This window comes from Mus pahari, chromosome 9, assembly GCF_900095145.1.
Source record: "Mus pahari chromosome 9, PAHARI_EIJ_v1.1, whole genome shotgun sequence".
Lineage (NCBI taxonomy): Eukaryota > Metazoa > Chordata > Mammalia > Rodentia > Muridae > Mus > Mus pahari.
The window spans coordinates 7,577,388-7,598,330 of record NC_034598.1 but is presented as its reverse complement, the minus strand read 5'-3'; the positions used below and the strand labels follow the sequence as shown (position 1 = coordinate 7,598,330).

The 20,943-nt window shown below is 43.3% G+C and overlaps 1 protein-coding gene across 1 annotated transcript in view; it reads right to left on the bottom strand.

The window, feature by feature from the left end:
- Ak9 (adenylate kinase 9) overlaps window positions 1-20,943 on the bottom strand; it is a 128,348-nt gene that overhangs the window by 73,685 nt on the left and 33,720 nt on the right. The window contains exons 10-16 of the mRNA XM_029542577.1: window positions 17,713-17,811; window positions 13,095-13,234; window positions 12,835-13,015; window positions 11,019-11,163; window positions 7,992-8,093; window positions 7,824-7,907; window positions 3,921-4,069 (exon numbers count right to left, since the gene is read on the bottom strand). Of these exons, the coding sequence (XP_029398437.1) occupies window positions 3,921-4,069; window positions 7,824-7,907; window positions 7,992-8,093; window positions 11,019-11,163; window positions 12,835-13,015; window positions 13,095-13,234; window positions 17,713-17,811 (900 nt within the window). The remainder of the gene's footprint in view (window positions 1-3,920; window positions 4,070-7,823; window positions 7,908-7,991; window positions 8,094-11,018; window positions 11,164-12,834; window positions 13,016-13,094; window positions 13,235-17,712; window positions 17,812-20,943) is intronic.

The window sequence follows — 20,943 nt, the reverse complement described above, 5'->3', positions numbered from 1 at the left end:
ATATATATATTATAGTATGTGCTCTGTCTGCATGTACACCTGCATGCCAGAAGAAGGCATCAGACCAGAAGAAGGCATCAGATCTTATTACAGATGGTTGTGAGCCACCATGTGGTTCCTGAGAATTGAACTCAGGACCTCTGGAAGAGCAGCCAGTGCTCTTAACTGCCTAGCCACTTCATCTCTCCAACCCCCATCTATTTTACTGGTTATATTTCCAGAAGATGCCACATTGCTTCCAAAACCAGCTCTCCCAATTGCCACCCTTTCTGGCTGTCTTAGTCATGGTTACTATTGCTGTAACACAACACTGAGACCACAAAGCAAGTTGGAGAGGAAAGGGTTTATTTGGCACTTCCATAGGGCTGTCAGTATTTGCAGAAACTCAAACAGGGCAGGAACCTGGAGGCAGAGGCTGATGCAGAGGCCAGTGGGGTGCTGCTTACTGGCTTGCTCCATAAGGCTTGTTCATTCTTCTTTCTTATAGAACCCAAGACAATCTGCCCAGGTATGGTACCACCCACAGTGGGCTGGGCCCTTCCCCATCAATCACTATTTAAGAAAATGCCTTACTGCCAGATCTTACAGAGGTCTTTTTCTCAGGTGATGTTCCCTCCCTTTGAATAACTCTAGCTTGTGTCTAGTTGACATAAGGCACTGCAGCTGGCACACTGGTGTTCCCAGAAAATGGCTCTATCTCCATGGCTTCACGAGTAGTGACTGCTTAAATAAAACCGTGGCCGGTTATACAAGTGAAAAAGTGTATCTTGTTGCTATGCTGTATTGAAATTTAAACTTATGTTTTGTAAGGTTTTCTGTGTCTTAGCTATGTTTATTTATGTGTGTTTCTGTATGGGTGTGTGCATGTGAGTGCATGTGTCCCCAGAGGCCTGGAACTGGAGTTTGGCAGTTATGAGCTCCTCAACATGGATGCTTCTGCAACAGCAGTAAGTGCTCTTACCCACTGAGCCATCTCGCTAACTCCCTAAACTTACAGAATTTCAATTAGTCATCTCTTCTTTGATGAAATATATATTCAAGTTTTAAAAGCTAATAGTTTCACTTTGTAGTCAAGGGACTTGGTTGCCTCGGAACTGGAGATGATTTTCCTCCTTCAGGTTTTCAAGAGGTGGAGTTACTTAGAGGAAGGTGTTGGTTATTAAACAGCCTCTCTTCTGAGATTTGCTCTTGAGGGCATCTCCGTTGTGCTTGTCCTGGAGTCCGTGCTACATACAGTATGAGAGGCTGGATCTAGAACGCCTCCCACATTCTCCGCATTAGTGAATAGCCCACAGCTTGGCACTGTTGGGAGGTGGAACAAAGTTAAGATTCGGGACCCAGTGGGAGGCCATTAGGAGCTGGCTTTAGAGAGGACAGGGCACCCACCCCTTCCTGTTTGCTTCCTGGTTATAGCAGGAGGATGCTTGGTCGCCATGATGTGCTTTTTCTTTGCAGGCTATGCAAGATAGAAGGCCTGATTTAGTTAGTTAGATAGTTAGTTAGTTAGTTAGTTAGTTAGATAGTTAGTTAGTTAGTTAGTGTGTACTGAGGACCAAACCCAGGACCTTACACATGCTAGGTAACCATTCTGCCATTATCTCCATCCCTAGCTTGTTAGAAAACATTTCTAAAGATAACTGTAAAATGCTAGAGAGACTCTTCTTCAGAAAATCCATAAAGAAATATATATTTACACTTATTATATTATTATTTTTATGTGTATGCGTGCTTTGCCTGCACAAAGGTCTGAGCACGATGCATGTGAAATGCCTACAGAGGTCAGAAAAGGGCACTGGATTCCATAGAACTGGAGTTACAGATAACTGTGAGTCAGCATGTGGATGCTGGGAACCAAACTCAGGTTGTCTGGAAGAACAGCCAGTGCTCTTATCTTCAGATATAAATCTAAAAAGACAACCCAATAAAAATGGGCACATGGCTTCTCCAAAGTATATCCCTTCCCCAGGTGTGGTGGCACACACTTTTATTCCCAGCACCCAGGAGGCAGAGGTAGGAGGATCTGTGAGTTTGAAGCCAGCCTGGACTACCTAGTAAAGTTCTAGGGCAGCCAGGGATATGCAGAAAGACCCTGTCTCAAAACAAAACAAAACAAAACAAAACAAACAACAGTGAACAAGTCCACTCTATCCAACCTCTCAGATCTTCATCTGTCTGTGAAATGGCTTTTCTGGCTGGATCCCCTGGTCTTTTGAGGAATGTCAATGTGGTGGGCGTGGCCATGATCCAGCCCACCCTCTGGTTCCCCAGCTGCAGTTGCGGTTGCAGTTGCTAATCGCAAACACTGCATACACATTTCTGTCTCTGAATGTTGGACTGGCTCTCCCTGAAGATTCGTAATTACCAAAACAAAGGAATGAGTGTGTTTTCACCACGAGCAAAGGGCTAGGTTTATAGACTCTTGTCCTCACGGCATTTCCACCTATGGGTGTTTGGTCTTACTGACAAGACAAAGATGACAGCTCTGAATTTCATGAGTGAATTCCTGCACCCTGTAGGTATCTATTTGCCACAGGGAGACTCAGTGAGTGGCTTACAGGCCAGGTCAGTATAGAAGATCCTTAAAGGCAAGGGCCATGTTTAATCTATTTCCTAACCCTAGTATCTACATAGTACAGAGACCAGCAGGTGCAGACTGCTTCTGCTAACAGGCACTTCTGGAGGAAAACTGATTGCTAGAACAACCTAAAGAGATTGGTTAAAAGGTGTGAATGAGCTCGGAAGTGCTGAGGGGCTCAGAGGGATCTGGTACAGCCAGCACTCAAGGGAGCCACCCAGTGAGTTAGGAAGCGCTTCCGTCTTCTCGTGTGATAAACTTTTTATTCTTACATACTTCTTTTTGTGAGGCAAGGTCTTATGTTTATCCTGGGCTGACCTGTCTATGCAAATCAGGCTGGTGTTGGACTAGTGCATGATACTCCTGCCTCAACCCTCTGAACACAAGGATTACAGGGGTAAGTCCCCATACCCAGAGTTTCTCATGTAATAATTTAAAATTCGATCACATAGAAATAGAAAGTTCCACAGAGAGTCCAAAACTGCCTCATCTCTCTTGCTTGCTCACACCGGATGTTTACCCGAGACCGTTACATAACTCCTACCTCTATGATAGCTCGTCCTTTACAAACGAGAAGAGGTAATGGTTTGCCGTTAGTGTAGGCATGGCATTTGAGGCTTTTTTCCTTATTGGGTCTGAAAAGTTTCTTGTTTCTACCCTTCCACCAACACATGCTCAGGGTGGTTTGATAATGTTAGCTAGCCATGGGACAAAATTGCTCTCAAGTCGCTGACTGCTTAGCTTGTGGATAGAATCTCTAATTGTGGCCCTGGATTTATAGACTCCATCTTTCTATTAACTGGTCTGAATCAGAGACCACGAAAGTTAACAAATTCATTTCACAACTAACAAATCACATCGTTTAATCTTGTTGATAATTGCAAATCTCACAAGAAGTTCCAGCATTTGTTTGCTGATGTAATTCACGCATGACAGCATTGGAGGAGATGTTGGTAGTGGATAGTCCTGGAAGAAGGAGAACCATTCTTTATTGATGGCTGCTCATGGGTATCCCATGGCCCAGTGGGCAGCCCATACACATGTGGGTAGCAACAACTAGTCTTTTAAAGAGACACATCTGGGAGAGGGTGTGTGTTTGTGGGGATATATGGGGTAGAAGGGGCGGGAGAAGCCAGGGGACAGTTACAATCATATTTCACTGTAGTCATGTGTAAAACTCTCAAAAATAAAGAAATATAAGAAATTAGTCAAAACGATATATAAATTTGAAGACTACAGTAAAATAAGACTAACACAGTTAGACATATATCAGATTAATATGCTCGTAGTTTCTAAGTCAACGATAAGCATTACATTGTAATAATTAATTAAATAAAATTTTCACCTCTTTGATGACTTCCTCCAGTATTTCAGCCTGTTTATCATGTGGCTGCTCGAAGTTCAATTCCTTGGCATGTCTCAGAGTATCCTCTAACATGGCAAACACCTCTGGGTGGTTTTCAGTCACTTCTTCTATCACCTCTTCTGTGGAGACTAAAATCAAATGAATTAACCTACATTTCTTCCCCAGGCTCGGGGGCACTGCTATTGGTGATAAGGAAAGTCTTGTCTTCTTGTTACTCTAGCACATGCTAGAAGATGGGAGAAGGACCATTAGCCACAGAATCGCAAACGAGAGGGGTGGTGACAAGAAGCTGGTGCATCAGTATGAATGTCAGGTTAAGGAAGGATTCTGCCAAGGAGGTAGGGGAGGGGCTAGAGCAGGGGAGGGGCTAGAGCATCCAGCTGTGAAGGTAAACATGGAGGGAAGGAGCCATACAACAAGAGGAACACTTCCACTCACAAACTTGGCACAGCCTGGATGTTTGCTGGCAGGGCTGAGGGGACTCCAGGTGACCCTCCCATTTAACTATGCATCTACCCCTCCAGTGAGGCAGGGGCTTGGCATGTCCCCTCACCCTACTGCTTCTAAGATTTCCTGTCTTGGTTTGGAGCCCCTTTGCCTTAAAATGTGCTGAGGGGAGAAAGAGACCCAGCTCCCTGAGAAGTGGAACAGAAGAGTCAAGATCCCTGGGGAAAGGGGGAGAAGACGTCACAGGTAAAGATGGCACAAGGGCCACACTGCCTTGCTCTCTCAGCCATTCTCCTCTCCCTAACAGCAGTGACATTCTTTGTGTTGCGCCCACTGACATGCCAGATGGAGATGTCTATTTCCCAACTTTCCTTACAGCGTGGAGTTAATGACATGCACATAGGTTTGGATGAGGTAGGTTTTGTTGTTGTTGCTGTCAACTTTGCTGACAACTCTGTCGTAATCTTTTTCCTTTTCCATTTAATGTGTGTGCATTAGGCACACATGTATAGGCACATGCGTGTATGGATGTGTATGTACATGAGTGTGGAGGCCAGAGGGTGATGTTGGCAATCATCTTCTTCTCTGACTAAAACCCTGAGCTCCCTGATATGGCTAGTCTGTCACCTGGGGGTGGGGTTATAGGTGGCACTGCCACCCCTGGATGCATCTGCATGGGTTCTGAAGCTCTGTGCCCTGGCCCCACACTTGCGCATCAGGTACCTTAATCACCAAGCCATCTCCTCAGCCCCTTCTGACAGGTCTTTAAGAGAACTCGGCTAAATAGGAGTCAGCTTTTATTTCTTGCTTTTTACCCTCTTTCTGCTATGACACCATAGCAGAAAACATGCTGTGGGTTACCATAGCAGCCACATACCAAATGTGGCAGATCATCCATTTTCCAAATGCTCTTCTCACCAGAACAATATGTTGTGTTATTTTTCCTGTGTTCATGCATGTCCAGTTGTTCACACTACAGTATCCCTTAAAGACAATGGTAAGTTGAGAATGCTGGGGGGGGGGGTGTTTACCTAGAATAAGCAAGGTCATGAGTTTGATTCCCAACATACACACACACATACACACACACACACACACACACACAGGCATACATTGTGTTCAATAGTGGGGTTTTTGTTTGTTTGTTTGTTTTTCGAGACAGGGTTTCTCTGTATAGCCCTGGCTGTCCTGGAACTCACTCTGTAGACCAGGTTGGCCTCGAACTCAAAAATCCGCCTGCCTCTGCCTCCCGAGTGCTGGGATTAAAGGCGTGTGCCACCACTGCTCGGCTGGTTTTGGTTTTTAAATCATATATTTTTCCTTCTAAATTCCAGAAGAGACACTGATTTCTTGGGAGACCACATTTAAGAGCACCAAGTTACCAGATACTAATTTCCACTTGTCTGAGCTCTACTTCTCTTCTTGATAAAGGTCTCAGGATCTCTCGTTAAGTGCGGACATGCTACTGGTTTCTTTTCCATCTGTGGGTAAAACAGCTAAGAACTTAAGCTGAGCATTAAAAGAAAATGTACTTGGATTCTGCAGAAGAGTTCAGTATGGACTCGGGGGCCCAGAACTCATGGTCGTGACATATAATTCAGATAACATAACATTCAAATAGGTAAACATATCTGTTATCAGAAAAAAATAAAGGTAATAACTTGTAGCAAAGTAAGGATTTTAGTTTGATATATTGCCAGTGAGTCTAAAGTAAGCAAGCAAGCAAGCAAGCAAGCAAGCAAGCAAGCAAGCAGGCATCCCCTTCCTGAGGCAGCAGTCTCCAATTCCAGAGGTCATGGCCTCTCGGTTGGCCTCAGGGAGATAGGTTGTTAATTCTGGCACTGTGCTGTGGGAAGATACGTTGATACCTGTTTCTATGTTGGACACTTGGTCCTCAAAGGGAAAGGACAGTCTGGGGAAAGGGCTGTAGATTGCTGAGGGAAGTCACCAATATCAAGAGGTGGTGCTTCCAGCAGCCACCTGACGGTCTGAAAGTATGGGTGGCCTGCTGTGAAACATGCATGCGTGTGTGTGTGTGTGTGTGTGTGTGTGTGTGTGTGTGTAAGAGGGTGACACACATGAGTTTCTAACAGTGCCTAGTCAGTTCTTACTAGCTTAAAATAATAATAAAAAGGAAAAGCATGTATGTTGCAATCTGTAAGATGAAAAAAATACGCAAAGTTAACTTCATCCTGTACATCAAATTATTGATACCAGCAGCAACAAAAACAACCTAACAAAAAACTTTCACAAAAATCAAGAACACAAGACCAAAATTTTTAAATCTCAGAAGTAAAGACATAAATCGATAATAGAAAAGCAATTAGTTCATTTTGGATAATGCCTCCAATGTTCTAAAATAGCAAGATGATTTATAGACAAACTACTCAATTTTGAAAAAAAAAAACCCTGAAAAATAGGGGACACACACACACACACACACATTCATAAAATAAAATGCACTAATATCTAATGGCTAAGCCATGATCTGGTCATAAAAATCATGCAGTTCTTTAAAACAAGTGTTAAAAATGGTTCCTAACAAAGTAACATAACCGCATGATGTACTGTTGTTCAAAAGTGGCAGAATGGGCTGGTGAGATGGCTCAGTGGGTAAGAGCACCTGACTGCTCTTCCAAAGGTACAGAGTTCAAATCCCAGCAACCACATGGTGGCTCACAACCATCCCTAACAAGATCTGACTCCCTCTTCTGGAGTGTCTGAAGACAGCTACAGTGTACTTACATATAATAAATAAATAAATCTAAAAAAAAAAAAAAAAAAAAAAGCCGGGCCTGGTGGCGCAGGCCTTTAATCCCAGCACTCGGGAGGCAGAGGCAGGCGGATTTCTGAGTTCGAGGCCAGCCTGGTCTACCAAGTGAGTTCCAGGACAGCCAGAGCTATACAGAGAAACCCTGTCTCGAAAAACCAAAAAAAAAAAAAAAGTGGCAGAATGCTAGACATTGTGGCTACTGTGTGGTGACATAATAGACATATTGTATAATGTTATATTGTGTTTGTATATGCTGTCAGGATTTTAGCATATGAACAGAACAGTGTTATACGGTGAAAGAGCACAGCAATCATAATGATATTCCACAGCTGTAATTATGACACTCTGGTTCCAGAAAAGATCAAAATGAGTAGAGTGGTTTCAAGAAGGAATTTATAGGCATATGATAATGATTGTATAACGTTAATCTCTCTTGGTTTTCTGCTCGGATGCAACTCCTCATTTTCTCTGTCTGTTCTGAGCTTTGATAAATCTATTCTGTGCTGTAGCTGTTCCATTGAAATCCTTAAAAGTGATGCCTGCCTTTTCCAAAACCCTTCTGATGGTTTTCTACTTTTTGTGTATTGAGCTCCCATAGGACGGCCAAATAGAGAACAAACGGACAAAGATTCAGAAGTTTTCTCGGCAGTTCATTTTCTTACCATCTTTATCCTGGTCCCCAGTAGTGGTGGTCTCCGACTTTGATTTGCCTTCCTGGCCAATCTCTAAGGAGCTTAATTTGGAGCCTTGAGGGCAAAAGAAGACATGTTATTGGCTCACTACATACGCTAGGCGGGACTTCACTGACAGGGTCGGCAGTATGGTTTTACCAGTGTCTTCCAGAGAAGGTAACTCTTCAGAACTTTTTGACAAGAAGTCGTTGTATTCTTTTTTTGAGTAGTGCATCTGCAGTTCCTTCAACGTTCTCTCCTCTGAAAGACAAGTGGCCATGTTGAGGAAGGAAGGCGGTTGTGGAGACAGGAAGGCGAGTAGAGCGTTACAAGGTCGCGCTCCAGTCAGACAGGCTTGGTGTCAGTTCTGACTGTTCTGTTCGGGCTGTCTCATACTTTCCTGGGCCAAATGAAGATGGCTAAATTCAAAGCATTTGTGGGCAAGAGAGACACAGGAAGTCTGCTCTCTGTTGGTGGCTAACCTCTGTTTCATTACACATATTTTGTGATTTAAAAACCATCCCTAGTCCCTCTTGACAAATTTTATTAAATATATGTGGGGTTAGAGCTCCAAAATCAGAAGTCTTAAAAAGGTTAATTTTATTGTCAGACTTGGAATAGTCGGTGAATTTTAGCAGGGTTTTTAAGTTCACAGGAGATAGGAAACTATCTACTTGTGTGTTCCAGTAGGGAAAACTTCAAAATTTATGTTTTATTCTCATAATTTCAGGTAAAGGTATTACTACAGATTGTAACAAACATGAAAGATAGATTGAAGTTCCAATCTAGTGTCTTCACTTTGAGAAGATTAGCTCAGCACTATAGTATCCAGCTCCCTCGCCCTCCACACCATCCCTTCTTACATGTTTCCCTCCCTCCTCTAACTTCTTCCTTCCCCTTCCTTCCTTCTTCCTCCCCTCTCTCCTTTCTTCCCTCCTCCCCCTTTTCCTTCTTTCCTTCCCTCCTTCTTTTCCCCCTCCCTCCTTCCCTCCTTCTGTCCTTCCTTCCTTTCCCCTCCTTTCCTTCATCCCTCTTTCTGTCTTTTCTTCCTTCCTTCTCTCTCCTTTCCCCCTCCCTCTGACCCTCTGTCCCTCCCTCCCTCCCTCTTTTTTTTTTTTTTTTCTCTCCACCCTCTACTAAAATGTACGCACCAAGAGCATGGAAACTCTTGCCATTTGTCTGATGCAAAGGAAATTACTCAAGTGTTTGTCGAATGAATCAGTGACTTTTGGGTTATCAGTTTCCTCCCTCCTTCCAGCTTTAGGAGGTCATGAGCATTATTTACATTTAGATCCTGCGGTTTGAAAGTTGTATACTATAAATTCCTTGTGATTGAAATTTAAATTCCTATATAAACCTATAAATTCCTTCTAGGTCACCTGGATGGACCCTGGGTGCTATGCCATCTCAGTCCTGGCTCCCAAGTAAAGATTCTTTGGGTAGAATGATGGATTCTTTTAGCAGCTTATAGGCTAATCAGAAACAAGATGGGAAATGTAAGACGGCAGAGGTGTTCTTGTTCAGAGAAAGTACAACAAATGGCATGAACAAAAATACTTCTAAGGAAACCTTACAGAGCACAAAAGATGACTATAAACTAGTTACACTGTGAATGCTGAGATAAATCGGGTTTTAAATAGTTTTATTTACTAGGACTAAGTAAGATGTATCTTAGAAACTCAAATATAACTTGATATTGGAGTGTAGTATGGGTGATCAAGCAAACAGGCTAAAGGAAAAAAAAACTTTAAGGTTATCTTGCTAGATGCTGACAAGATAGAAAACATTCTTAAGGAGAAACACAGGAGAGAGCCTCTAAATTATCTGTCCTGGGATGGGGTGACCACTAGGTGGTGCGGAGCACGTGAGGCCCTTCTCCTGGACTTGAGTTTGGTTTTTAGCATCCACAGCAGACTGCTTGCAGGCCCCTGGTACCCCAGCCCCTGACAGTGATGTGAACCTCAGCCGTTCACCAGCTGTCACCGAGGGCAACCTGCTTCTGTGCTCTGTACCTGCTTCTCATTTGCCTTCCTTCAGCCACTGAGATCAAAGATGTATTTAAAAATCTAATTTTAAAAATTAAAATTTTAAAAAGATTTATTTTGTAGATCTCTTATGGGGAATGACATAGGTTATATATGCAAGGTAGCTGGCATAGTTTTACCAGGTAGTAAATGCTGAATAAACACTAGGACTTGTTATTCCTATAATGATCATGTTTTATCAGGAAAAGAATATTGAAATGGATACACAAAAGGCCTTATAATGTGATGTTATGCTTCTGGAGGCTCTACGAAGTTTAACAATGGCAACTGAATCTAGTCTAAAATTATTGGAGCTGGCCTCAAAGTTTGGATACAGATCTTTAAATGTGAAAAAAAGATTCCACACAGTACAGTACTGAATCAAGGCTATTCTGTTATGACAGGCATGGTGGCTCACATGTGTGATCCCAGGTCTCAACCAGACAGAGAAAGAGGACTGAAGGTCCAAGTTCAAGGTTAGCCTGGGCTACGTAGTTCCAGGCCAGACAGATTTAATATGTTAAATCTGTGTATGTGTGTGAACATGTATATGTATACATGTGTGTGTAGGAAAACAACTAGAGATATAAATTCTACAGAACTCCTCTATGAATTACAAAAATTGTCATGAGATTAGAATTGTCATTTTTCATAGAGAAAAACAAACCAAGACCCCTTCTGTGTCTACCCTGGCCAGGAGCTGGGTTTTGGAAAGGAGGGTTCCATTGTCTTCTCTGTGCTTACTGGGTTAGCCTTAGAGTCATCGAATTGCCACCAGTAAAACTGTGGACAGTTGTCACTCACGCTTCCCCCATGCCCACGTAGAAAGCTGAACTACATCAAGGCTGGCAGGCATGCGGTCTAGACCAACAATCGTCCCAAGGCCAAAATGGTTTTGATTACCGGTATGGATCAAGTCACACACCGGCTAAGCCTCCAGCATAAGTAGGCCCATGAAGAAGTAAGATCTTTAAACACCCACATTTACAAGTACTTTTCCTTAAAGTTATAGGAATGAACCTTTTGGGATGTAAGTTAGTTTCTCTATCTAAATGCACAAATGGCCAAGATACTGAAATGGACAAACCGAAGCTGCCGCCCTTAGCTAGCCTGGCTTAGCCATTCGCTGAGACATATGGCTTATAATGGGAAAAGGGCTCACCTTGCTGTCTGGCTTGCATCTCATTCAGAAGCCGCTCTTTCACAACTCTGATGGCTGTGTTCGTGGCTTCGGTTATGGTATCTTTTATTAGCTTTTCACGGGCACTGTCAAAACGTGGCTGAACAAGTTTGTTGTAGTCAATTACCTGCACAAGTAATCAAGACAATTAGTGTAATCACAAGGTACTGTGGATATAAAACATTTCCTATCTGTCTGTCTATCTATCTATCTATCTATCTATCTATCTATCTATCTATCTACCTACCTATTTACCTGTCTCCTACAAATAGATACTATTTGAGGAATCCATGAATTGTATACAAAATTTACTGATTTTTAAAAAAATCCCATTTTATTTTCAAATGTTAAAACACTTTTATTATTTTTGGTTATACATGTGTATGTGGGGTATCGAGGTGTGGGTGTGTGCACACGAATGCAGGTGCCTGTAGTGGTCAGAGGTTATTATTTTTGGCTATGCATGTGTATGTGGGGTATCGAGGTGTGGGTGTGTGCACATGAATGCAGGTGCCTGTAGTGGTCAGAGGTGTCAGACCCCTGGAGCTGGGGTCCGAGGTGCTTGTGAGCCACCCGATGTGCTGCTAGAAGTGAATTTGGATCCCAGTAAGAGCAAGTGTTGTTCTTCACCACTGAGCCACCTCTCCAGCCACCTATTTTTAATAATGATAATAACACTATACTATTATTTATTTTATGTGTGTGAGTTTTTTTTTTTTTTTACTTCATACATATATAGGCTCCATGTGTGTGCCTGGTGCCCTCAGAGGTCAGCAGGAGGCACTCGGTCCTCTGAAACTGGAGTTGTGAGTGCCCATGCACTGCTGTGTAGGTGCTGGACACAAACCTAGATCCTCTGCAAAACCAGTAAGTGCTCTTAAGGACTGAGCCATTGCTCCAGCCTCCTCATTTCTTCCTGTATGCATAGCATAGGTGCTGTACCTTCATGGATGCTGTGCACTATGTGCATACATTGCCCTCAGAGTCACAGATGGAATAGCCAAAATGTGCAAAGACACAGAAGAGTAACACAGAGAGAAGAAGGCTTGGGTTCGTTTCAGATTCGTGTGTTTTGCGCAATACTCAATACTGTGTGTGTCTTTTGCACACATGTACCTATTTGTGCTCTGGAAATCCATTTAATTGGTTGGTTGGACTGCTGTTGGGACATGATTATGCATATGTTCTTGCAACTTGAGTAGATAATTCCAAACTAGCTCCACTAACTCACAAGCCCATTAGCTGATTATAGGAACTGTTATTATTCCATATCCCTGCCAACTCTTCTTATAGCAAATCTCCCTAATTTTTTTTATTAGATAGTTTATTTATTTACATTTCTTTGTGTGTGTGTGTGTGTGTGTGTGTGTGTGTTTTTAAATCTAATGCTCCCTTTCCTTTCCTTAGGCGAAGAAAGTTTTTATTTGTTTTTATTTTATTTTATTTTATTACCTTGTTTATCTTTGCAAAGAACCGGAATTTTGTTTCATTGCTTCTTTGTATTTTGTCTTTTAGTCTCCATTCCTTCCTGAACCTCTGTTAGTGCTTTTGGATTTGGCTAGAACTTGCAAAAGAGTTGGAGGCTTGTAAAGACTGTGGGCGTGTCCTGATGTGGGTGTGTCCTGAGGGCAAGACTGCCCCTGCCTTCTCACCAGGGTCCCCTGGTTTACCTTCCTGAGGCTCCCTCTCAAAATCCAGGAGATGCCTTCCCCACACCAACCCCAGTGCCGGTGTAAAGTTATGAAAACCAAGCTCACCTAAAAATCTACAGATTCAAACAAGGGCTCCACACCGTTACCTTGGCTTTGAAGTGTTCCGCAATCAGGTTGGCTAGCGTTGTTTTCCCTACGCGCTCAGGTCCAAATATAAAGACTTTGCATGGTGGCAAAGGCATAGGTGGTAGGAGGAAGGGGCGGGGGTTCAGTGAGAACAATTTTAGCGTTTCTTCAGAAGAAAGGCAGTACATTTTACCTAGAAAACTTAAAACACACCACGAGAGTAAACAATTGAAAACACCACGGGCAGCTTCGAAATGCAAGCTCTGGCAAGCTAACTAACCTCACGGTAAAGTCTGCTGCTCCTGAATAAATGTTCCCATCCTTTAAGGACACCGGACAAGAACGTGCCCACTTGCTTCGGTACCATCTATATCTTGGCGCAATGAGTTTATAAGACGACACTGTACGGAACAGCTCTTCCTGTGAATCACAAACACTATCCTTAGGAACATGAACCTAAGCTTTGCAGAAATCAGTGGTACCAAATATTTGACCTTTATTTGATACCACGTTACTATTTAAGGAACAGCTTAGAATGTTCATTTTGGCTTTGGGGGTGTGTGGTTATTTGAATATGCTTGGTCCAGGGAGTGGCACTATCAGATGTGGCCTTGTTGGAGGAAGTGTGTCACTATGGGGGTGGCCAATGAAACCTTCCTCCTAGCCAGTCTTCCCCTGGCTTCCTTTGGATGAAAATGTGGAACTCTCAGCTCCTTCTCCAGCGCCATGCCTGCCTGGACGCTGCCATGCTTCCTGCTATGATGATAATGGATGGAACCTTTGAACCTGTAAGCCAGCCCCAATTAAATGTTGTCCCTTATAAAACTTGCTTTGGTCATGGTGTCTTTTCACAGCAATGGAAACCCTAAAACAGAAGTTGGTACCAGGGGGCTAGAGAGATGACTCAGTGGTTAAGAGCACTGACTGCTCTTCCAAAGGTCCTGAGTTCAAATCCCAGCCACCACATGGTAGTTCACAACCACTCATAATGAGATCTGATGTCCTCTTCTGGGGTGTCTGAGGACAGCTACAGTGTACTTACATATAATAAATAAATAAATCTTAAAAAAAACAAAAGAAGAAGTTGGTACCAGGAGTCAGGTATTGCTTCGATAACCCTGACGACGCTTTTGTTTGGAAGAATGTAGATTTGGGGACTTTGGAAGCAGGTAGAATGGTTTAAGTGGGCTTTAATGTACCATCCCAGTGGGAATGTGGAAAACATTGATGCTGAGGGTGGTTTGAACTGTGTAGACCTAGCTCAAGTAGTTTCAGTGGAGAAGAACTTTAGTGTGTGGCCTCGGGACTGTGTGTGGTATTTTTGTGAAGAACATGGCTGCTTTCGGCCATTGTTTAAAGGGTCTGTCTAAGACGAAGATGAAGAGATTTCGATTAGTTGCCTTGACAGAGGAAGTCTCACAGCAGCCTGGTATAAATTCTGTTGTGTGGTTACTAAAGTTCACTCTTATGAAGAGTGTTTTATGAAATGGACCAAGCTGAGAAAGGAAAAATATAAAATGTACGGTTCAAGTAACGAAGGGGCACCAGGAAGTGAAATGGAGCTGAATCCTATGTTCTTGGAGATACACAGATTAATGGACTAGTGACTTTAAAGCAAGTTTAGGCATGGTGGTGTACACCTTTAATCCCAGGAGACAGAGGCAAGCAGATCTCTGAGTTCAAGGCCAGTTTGGTACAGAGAAAATTCCAAGCAGAGAAAAGCTTAAGTCCAGGCATGGTGGTACATGCCTTTAATCCTAGCATTGAGGAACAGAGCCATGCAAACTTCTTGAGTACAGGGTCAATCTACCGAGTAAGTCCCAGGGCAGTCAAGCTTAGGCAGTGAAGTGTAACAGAACAAGGGGAGCATGTTCCAGCTCCAGCAGCAGAACTCAGCAGCTTTAGCCATGAGGCTCTGGCTTTTAGAGTCAAGAACAGAAGGGACTACTGGGACAACTGATGTTGGTTAGCCCGAGCTAAGAAATAAGCAGTGATTAAGAAGAAACCAGCATTACTGAGGTGACATCTGGGAAGTGTTTCCTGAGAGCACAAGGAAGCTGGGTTCCAGAGGTAGCCAAGTTGTACCTCGTGCTGTTGCCGGACTTGGTAATGTGGAAGAGTCACCCAGGAGGTGCTGGTTTTGAAGGGATGAAGGGGTCATGCAGAGTAGCTGAGGTTCAGCACTGTGAGAGGCCATGGAAGGCCATTGGTGATGGTGCAGTTACAGTTGACAGACCAGGACTGAACAGGTCATGCAGAGAAGTTGAGGTTTGGCACCCTGAAGAGAACCTATGAGAGGCTATTGATGAAGCCTAGTTGCAGCAGACGTCCCCCGTGTATTGGAGATGTCAGTACTATGGGATGATCACCAATAACAGCAGAGGCAGTGGAGTGGAGTCAACCAGAACCTAGAGTGCTAAAGAGGGCAGAGCTGGAGAAGTGATGCAAGCCCTTTAGAGGAGCCCAGAAGATCATGTGTTAATCCTACACGTTGTAACAAGAAGCTGTAAAGATGAAGTTGTCTTGGCTACCCCAAGACATTAAGAGACGCTAGAACCATGAGATACTTGCTGAGGAAAGCCTGCTAATCGGGAGTCGAACCAGCCCAGGAGAAAGAAGTTCATTGCAGTCAACAAAGATGAAAAAGGAATTGGAGATCTGGAGACCGCTTTGATATCAAACATGGAGATGCAGAGTTTGGAGTTTGCCCAGCTGGTTTCCTGTCTTGTTTTGGGGATTACAGTTAAGTGGTTGATGAATCTCAGAAGAGACTTTGAACTTTAGGTTTTTAACATTGTTGAGATGCTATAGACTTTGGGGACACTGGAAGTTGGACTAAATGTATTTTTTTTTAATTATGTTCCTTTTAGGTATGGCTCCCACAGACTCATGTTTGGACAAGCCTATGGAGGCCAGGAAATAGAATGTTGTGGCTTAAATATGCTTAACCCAGGAAGTAGCACTATTTGGAGGTATGGCCTTGTTGGAGAAGGTGTGGCCTTGGAGTAGGTGTGTTACTGTGGGCGTGGCAATGAGACCCTCCTCCTAGCCACGTGGGAGCCAGGATGCTCCTTGGTTTCTTTTGGATGAAGATGTACAACTCTCAGCTCCTTCTGTGCCATGCCTGCTTGGATGCTGCCATGCTCCTGCCTTTATGCTAATGGACTGAACCTCTGAACCTGTAAACCAGCCCCAATTAAATATTGTCCTTTATANGACTTGCCTTGGTCATGGTGTCTCTTCACAGCAATGGAACCCTGAGACAGGGGCCACTTTGTGCTTTATACTCATCAAAGAATTAGTAAGGTTAGTTTCATTTCTTTAAAATCTCTCTCTTCTCTCTCTCTCTCTCTCTCTCTCTCTCTCTCTCTCTCTCTGTGTGTGTGTGTATGCTCGTGCATGTGTGCACACCTGTGGAATGTAGAGCACAGCTTGGCAGCCTCAGCCCTCTCCTCTCCTCCTCTCACAGCGGAGGTCTCAGACATTAAGCTCAGACAGTCAGGTTTGGTAACAGTACCTTTTCCACTTTGGCAATCACTCTTGTCCAGTTTTCATTTCTTTAAGAAAATCTTTTTAAATGTTACAGATAATTTTCTCTCATGTGGCAATAAATATAGCAGGGGACTTTTCTATCATTTACTTTAAAAGTCAGAATCTGAAAATGTCTTACTGATGAAGTTTTTAAATATACCAGACTCTTAGTCAATACATCTGAGTCTTCTCTGTTTGCTTGTTCGGTTGGTTTTAATAAGATGGGTCTTATGAACTTATATGACTGTTTGCACATAGTATCTGATTCCTGATCTCAATTCTCTGGAAGAAACGCTCAAAAGTGAATTACTGGATTCTGTGATAACTCAGTTGAACTTTTTGAGGAACCACTTAGTTATTTTAAAAATGCACCACTTTTAACTTTTATGGGTATTGGGAACCATATCTGATATTCTTCAGGAGTAGGATGCACTCGTAAGAACTGAACTCTCTTTCCAGCCCCACAAGGCTCTCAGAATTCATTGGCTTTGGAGTTTCATTTCAGACCGTGGAGATGAGCCATTCTGAAGAACATTTCACCACGCCTGGCATACAAGCAAAGCACTATCAAAGGCTTTCACAACTGCTTCTCCCGACTCTGAGCCCACCTCCCCTCTTCCGCTGTACCAGATTCCACCGCACTGATCTGCTGCCACCTCCGGGTTATGTGCTGTCCCAGAAAGCATCAAACCCTTATGCTAACAACACTTGTGTCTGTTTTTAGCACTGCTCTGTTTTATTGCACTTAGTGTCACAAGTAATATTGTGCTCAGACTGTGGCTTCTTCCTAGAAGGAGATGTCTGTTTTTTAAAACTTTTATTATATATTTATTATATATATATTTTTTTAATATTTATTTATTATATGTAAGTACACTGTTGCTGACTTCAGACACTCCAGAAGAGGGCGGCAGATTTCATTACAGATGGTTGTGAGCCACCATGTGGTTGCTGGGATTTGAACTCAGGACCTTTGGAAGAGCAGTCAGTGCTCTTAACCACCGAGCCATCTCTCCAGCCCTATTTATTATATTTTTATTATATATTATATATATCATAATATACATTATGTGTCTGTATATTATATATATCATAATATATATTATGTGTGTGTACTCTATCTGCATGTACACTTGCACGTCAAAAGAATGAATCAGGTTACACTACAGATGGTTGTGAGTCACCATGTGGTTTCTGGGAATTGAACTCAGGACCTCTGGAAAAACAGCCAGTGCTCTTAACCACTGAGCCATCTCTCCACCACAAAGGAATGTCATTATGGAGAGCTATCCCTTAGATCCTAGGAGATCCGTGCTAGAGACAGCTAACATGGAATAGACATGCTTTCAAGTTACAGTTGAACTTACAGTATCTATTATGTCAGTCATTTCCTCTTCTGTACCCTGAAGCTTGGTTATGACGGCTGCTCGTCTCAGGTTCAAGTACTTCAGCCGCTCTATGACAGTCTGAATGTAAAGAACAGACATTTGGATTCATTGGCACTTGGGCATGGTAAACATTATGAAAAAGTCATGGGCTCATGCTTCTTCTGAGACTCTGCGTGAAATCTACTCTCAGTCTTTCCCAGCTTCTGTGCATTGCTGTGAGATCTTTGTTGTTTCCTTAATATATATATTACACATTAATATGTACTATAGATAATATATGAATATACAAAATACATAATATACATTTGTAAATTTGATTAAAATATTTATAAAATGTACAAATACATAATATATGATATGTATAATATATAACATATAACTATATATAATATATTACATATATTATATAAAATTATATATTATCTAGCATATATTATATAAACATATATTATTATGTATATTTATCTTATATTATATAACGTGTTTATAGGAAATATATAATATATAATTAAATATATATATATATATATATATATATATATATATATAATGTTGGTCTTTTGAGGCCAAGTTTCATGCATCTCAGGCTATCCTTGAACTTGTTATTTAGTTGAGGATGATTTTGAGTTGAGGATTGCCTGTCTCTCCTTCCTGAGTGCTGGGATTGCAAGAGGCATATGCCACGTGACACAGTGGATACAGTGAGTGCAGAAGATGGAACCTGTTGTTTTATGAGTGCTAGGCAAGCTCACAACTAACTGGGAACAGCTCAGCTCATTGGTGTTCCTTAGTGGCTTGTATATGCATGGTTGTGCTCTCTCCCTCTGATGTCACACTGCAGTGCATGGCTGTGTTCTCTCCCTCTGATGTCACACTGCAGTACATAGCTGTGCTCTCTCCCTCTGATGTCACACTGCAGTGCATGGCTGCGCTTTCTCCCTCTGATGTCACACTGCAGTGGATAGCTGCGCTCTCTCCCTCTGATGTCACACTGCTTCCTCCTGCCTCTCTCCCTCTGATGTCATACTGCTTCTTCCTGCCTCTCTCCCTCTGATGTCACACTGCAGTACATAGCTGCGCTCTCTCCCTCTGATGTCATACTGCAGTGTATGGCTGCACTCTCTCCCTCTGATGTCACACTGCTTCCTCCTGCCTCTCTCCCTCTGATGTCACACTGCTTCCTCCTCCCTCTCTCCCTCTGATGTCACACTGCAGTACATAGCTGCGCTTTCTCCCTCTGATGTCACACTGCAGTGCATGGCTGCGCTCTCTCCCTCTGATGTCACACTGCAGTACATAGCTGCGCTCTCTCCCTCTGATGTCATACTGCAGTGCATGGCTGCACTCTCTCTCTCTGATGTCACACTGCTTCCTCCTGCCTCTCTTGCTGAGGCTCTGCTCCTTAACTGGAATGAACTCTCAAAGATCTCATGCTCAAAAAAGGCCACATCAACAGTCTAAAGTTAGGTCTCTGAAATATTTTTAGAGGATGAATTCCAACCCATGTCACTCTGTCCTCTGGCCCTAAACCTCTTTAGGTAGATGAAAAAGAGCCCAGTGTAGTCAGAGGCGGATGCTGGAGCTTATGTTATTACATTCTATAAAATGGCAAGGCTCCAAACCCAGAGGAGGTGAGAATGGTCCCTCTTGCAGACAGTTTGCACGGAAAACAACCCTGCCAGGACCTTGATCTGAATTTCCAGAACTGTAAGAGAATAATTTCTGTCCTTTCCAGTCACCGCATTTGTGGGACTCTCCCATGGGAACTCTAGGAAACCAATGTAGGTATGATGTGGGACAATATGGGGGGGAAAACCCAAAAAACAAAAAAACAAACAAAAATCCAAGTTAATACCAAAAATGGGTGATGAGAGATAGTGAGACAGCCAAAAGCAGTGAAGCCTGTGGTAGCTCTGCCTGTGGTAGCCTGGATTGGTGCTCACAGCTCAGCCTCCTCTGGTTTCCATGTCAACAGCTTAGTTCATTTTAGGTGGCATGTGCTACCTTAGACCCTTAGTGCTCAGCTTCTCCATGTTACTTGTTTTGAGAAATGGAATGTTCCAGAGTGCCAGTACTGGGGCCAGAACACTGGGTAAGTCTCAGCAAGCACACCTTGAAGAAGTCGGCTATGTATGCTGATGGAATGGATGTGGGCATGAGGACCACAGAGAAGGGCTGAGTTCCTGGGATAGAGTTGACATTTACTGAAAGAGGAAAACCCAGGAAGAAGAACATGACTGGGCAGTGGCAGTTGTGGAGTAGTGCCCTGCACACTTTATATGAGCTGAGCAGTAGCTGTCTAATTGGACATGTAGCCGCTGAAAGGTTCAGAGGGAGCTAAGTATCCTGGTATATGATTTAGGAGAAAGATGCTGGACAGTACAAAAATTTTAAGTCATGCAGTTTTGAGGAGGTATTCAAAGCTGTTAGCCCTGATAAAGTCTCCTAAAGAGAAGGAAGGAGGGGGTGGGGCAAAAAAGAGTTCCCAGGGAGCCAACTCCACTCTCCTCCACCCTTAGATCTTTGCAGTGTCCAAGGAGAAGCAATGGAGCCATTGTGGTGGGGCTCCTAGAGGCCAGGAGAGAGCAATGAACAGCGGTGGCAGATGTTGCTATTAGAGTCAAGTAGATAAAGCCTGAGCATGACCACCGGCTTTGGCAAAGAGGAGAGAGAGCTCTGTGGTCTTGTAGGCACATATCCCACATGAGGACTACTCCCCGGTTTGGCTCTACCCTGGCATCCTGACCATGGTGCCACCCGTGAGGTAACACACTGCCTTGGGTCTTCCCCTTTGTTCACTTGCTAAGCTGCTGACTCTCTGAAGCATTCCTCCTCCTTCTGCACAATCCTGCTGGACTGACTACCAGAGCCACAGATAGCTAACCTACCTCCAGCTTGTGTCTTCTATACTGTTTGCTCATATGACAATCTGAGTAGATTTTCTTTCCTTCCTGGCTTCAAACCTTTCACGGGCTGCCTGTTCCCTCATGATGAGATCTGAACTTTTTAACTGACAACATCTCTGCCTGGTTCTTTAGAACTCTGGGACTACCCACTTCCTGCTTCATCCTGGTTCTTTCTCTCTCTCTCTCCTTTCTCTCTCTCTCTCTCTCTCTCTCTCTCTCTCTCCCCCCCTCCCTCTCCCTCTCCCTCTCCCCTCTCTCTCTTCTCCCCCTCTCCCTCTCCCTCCCTCTCCCCCTCTCCCCTCTC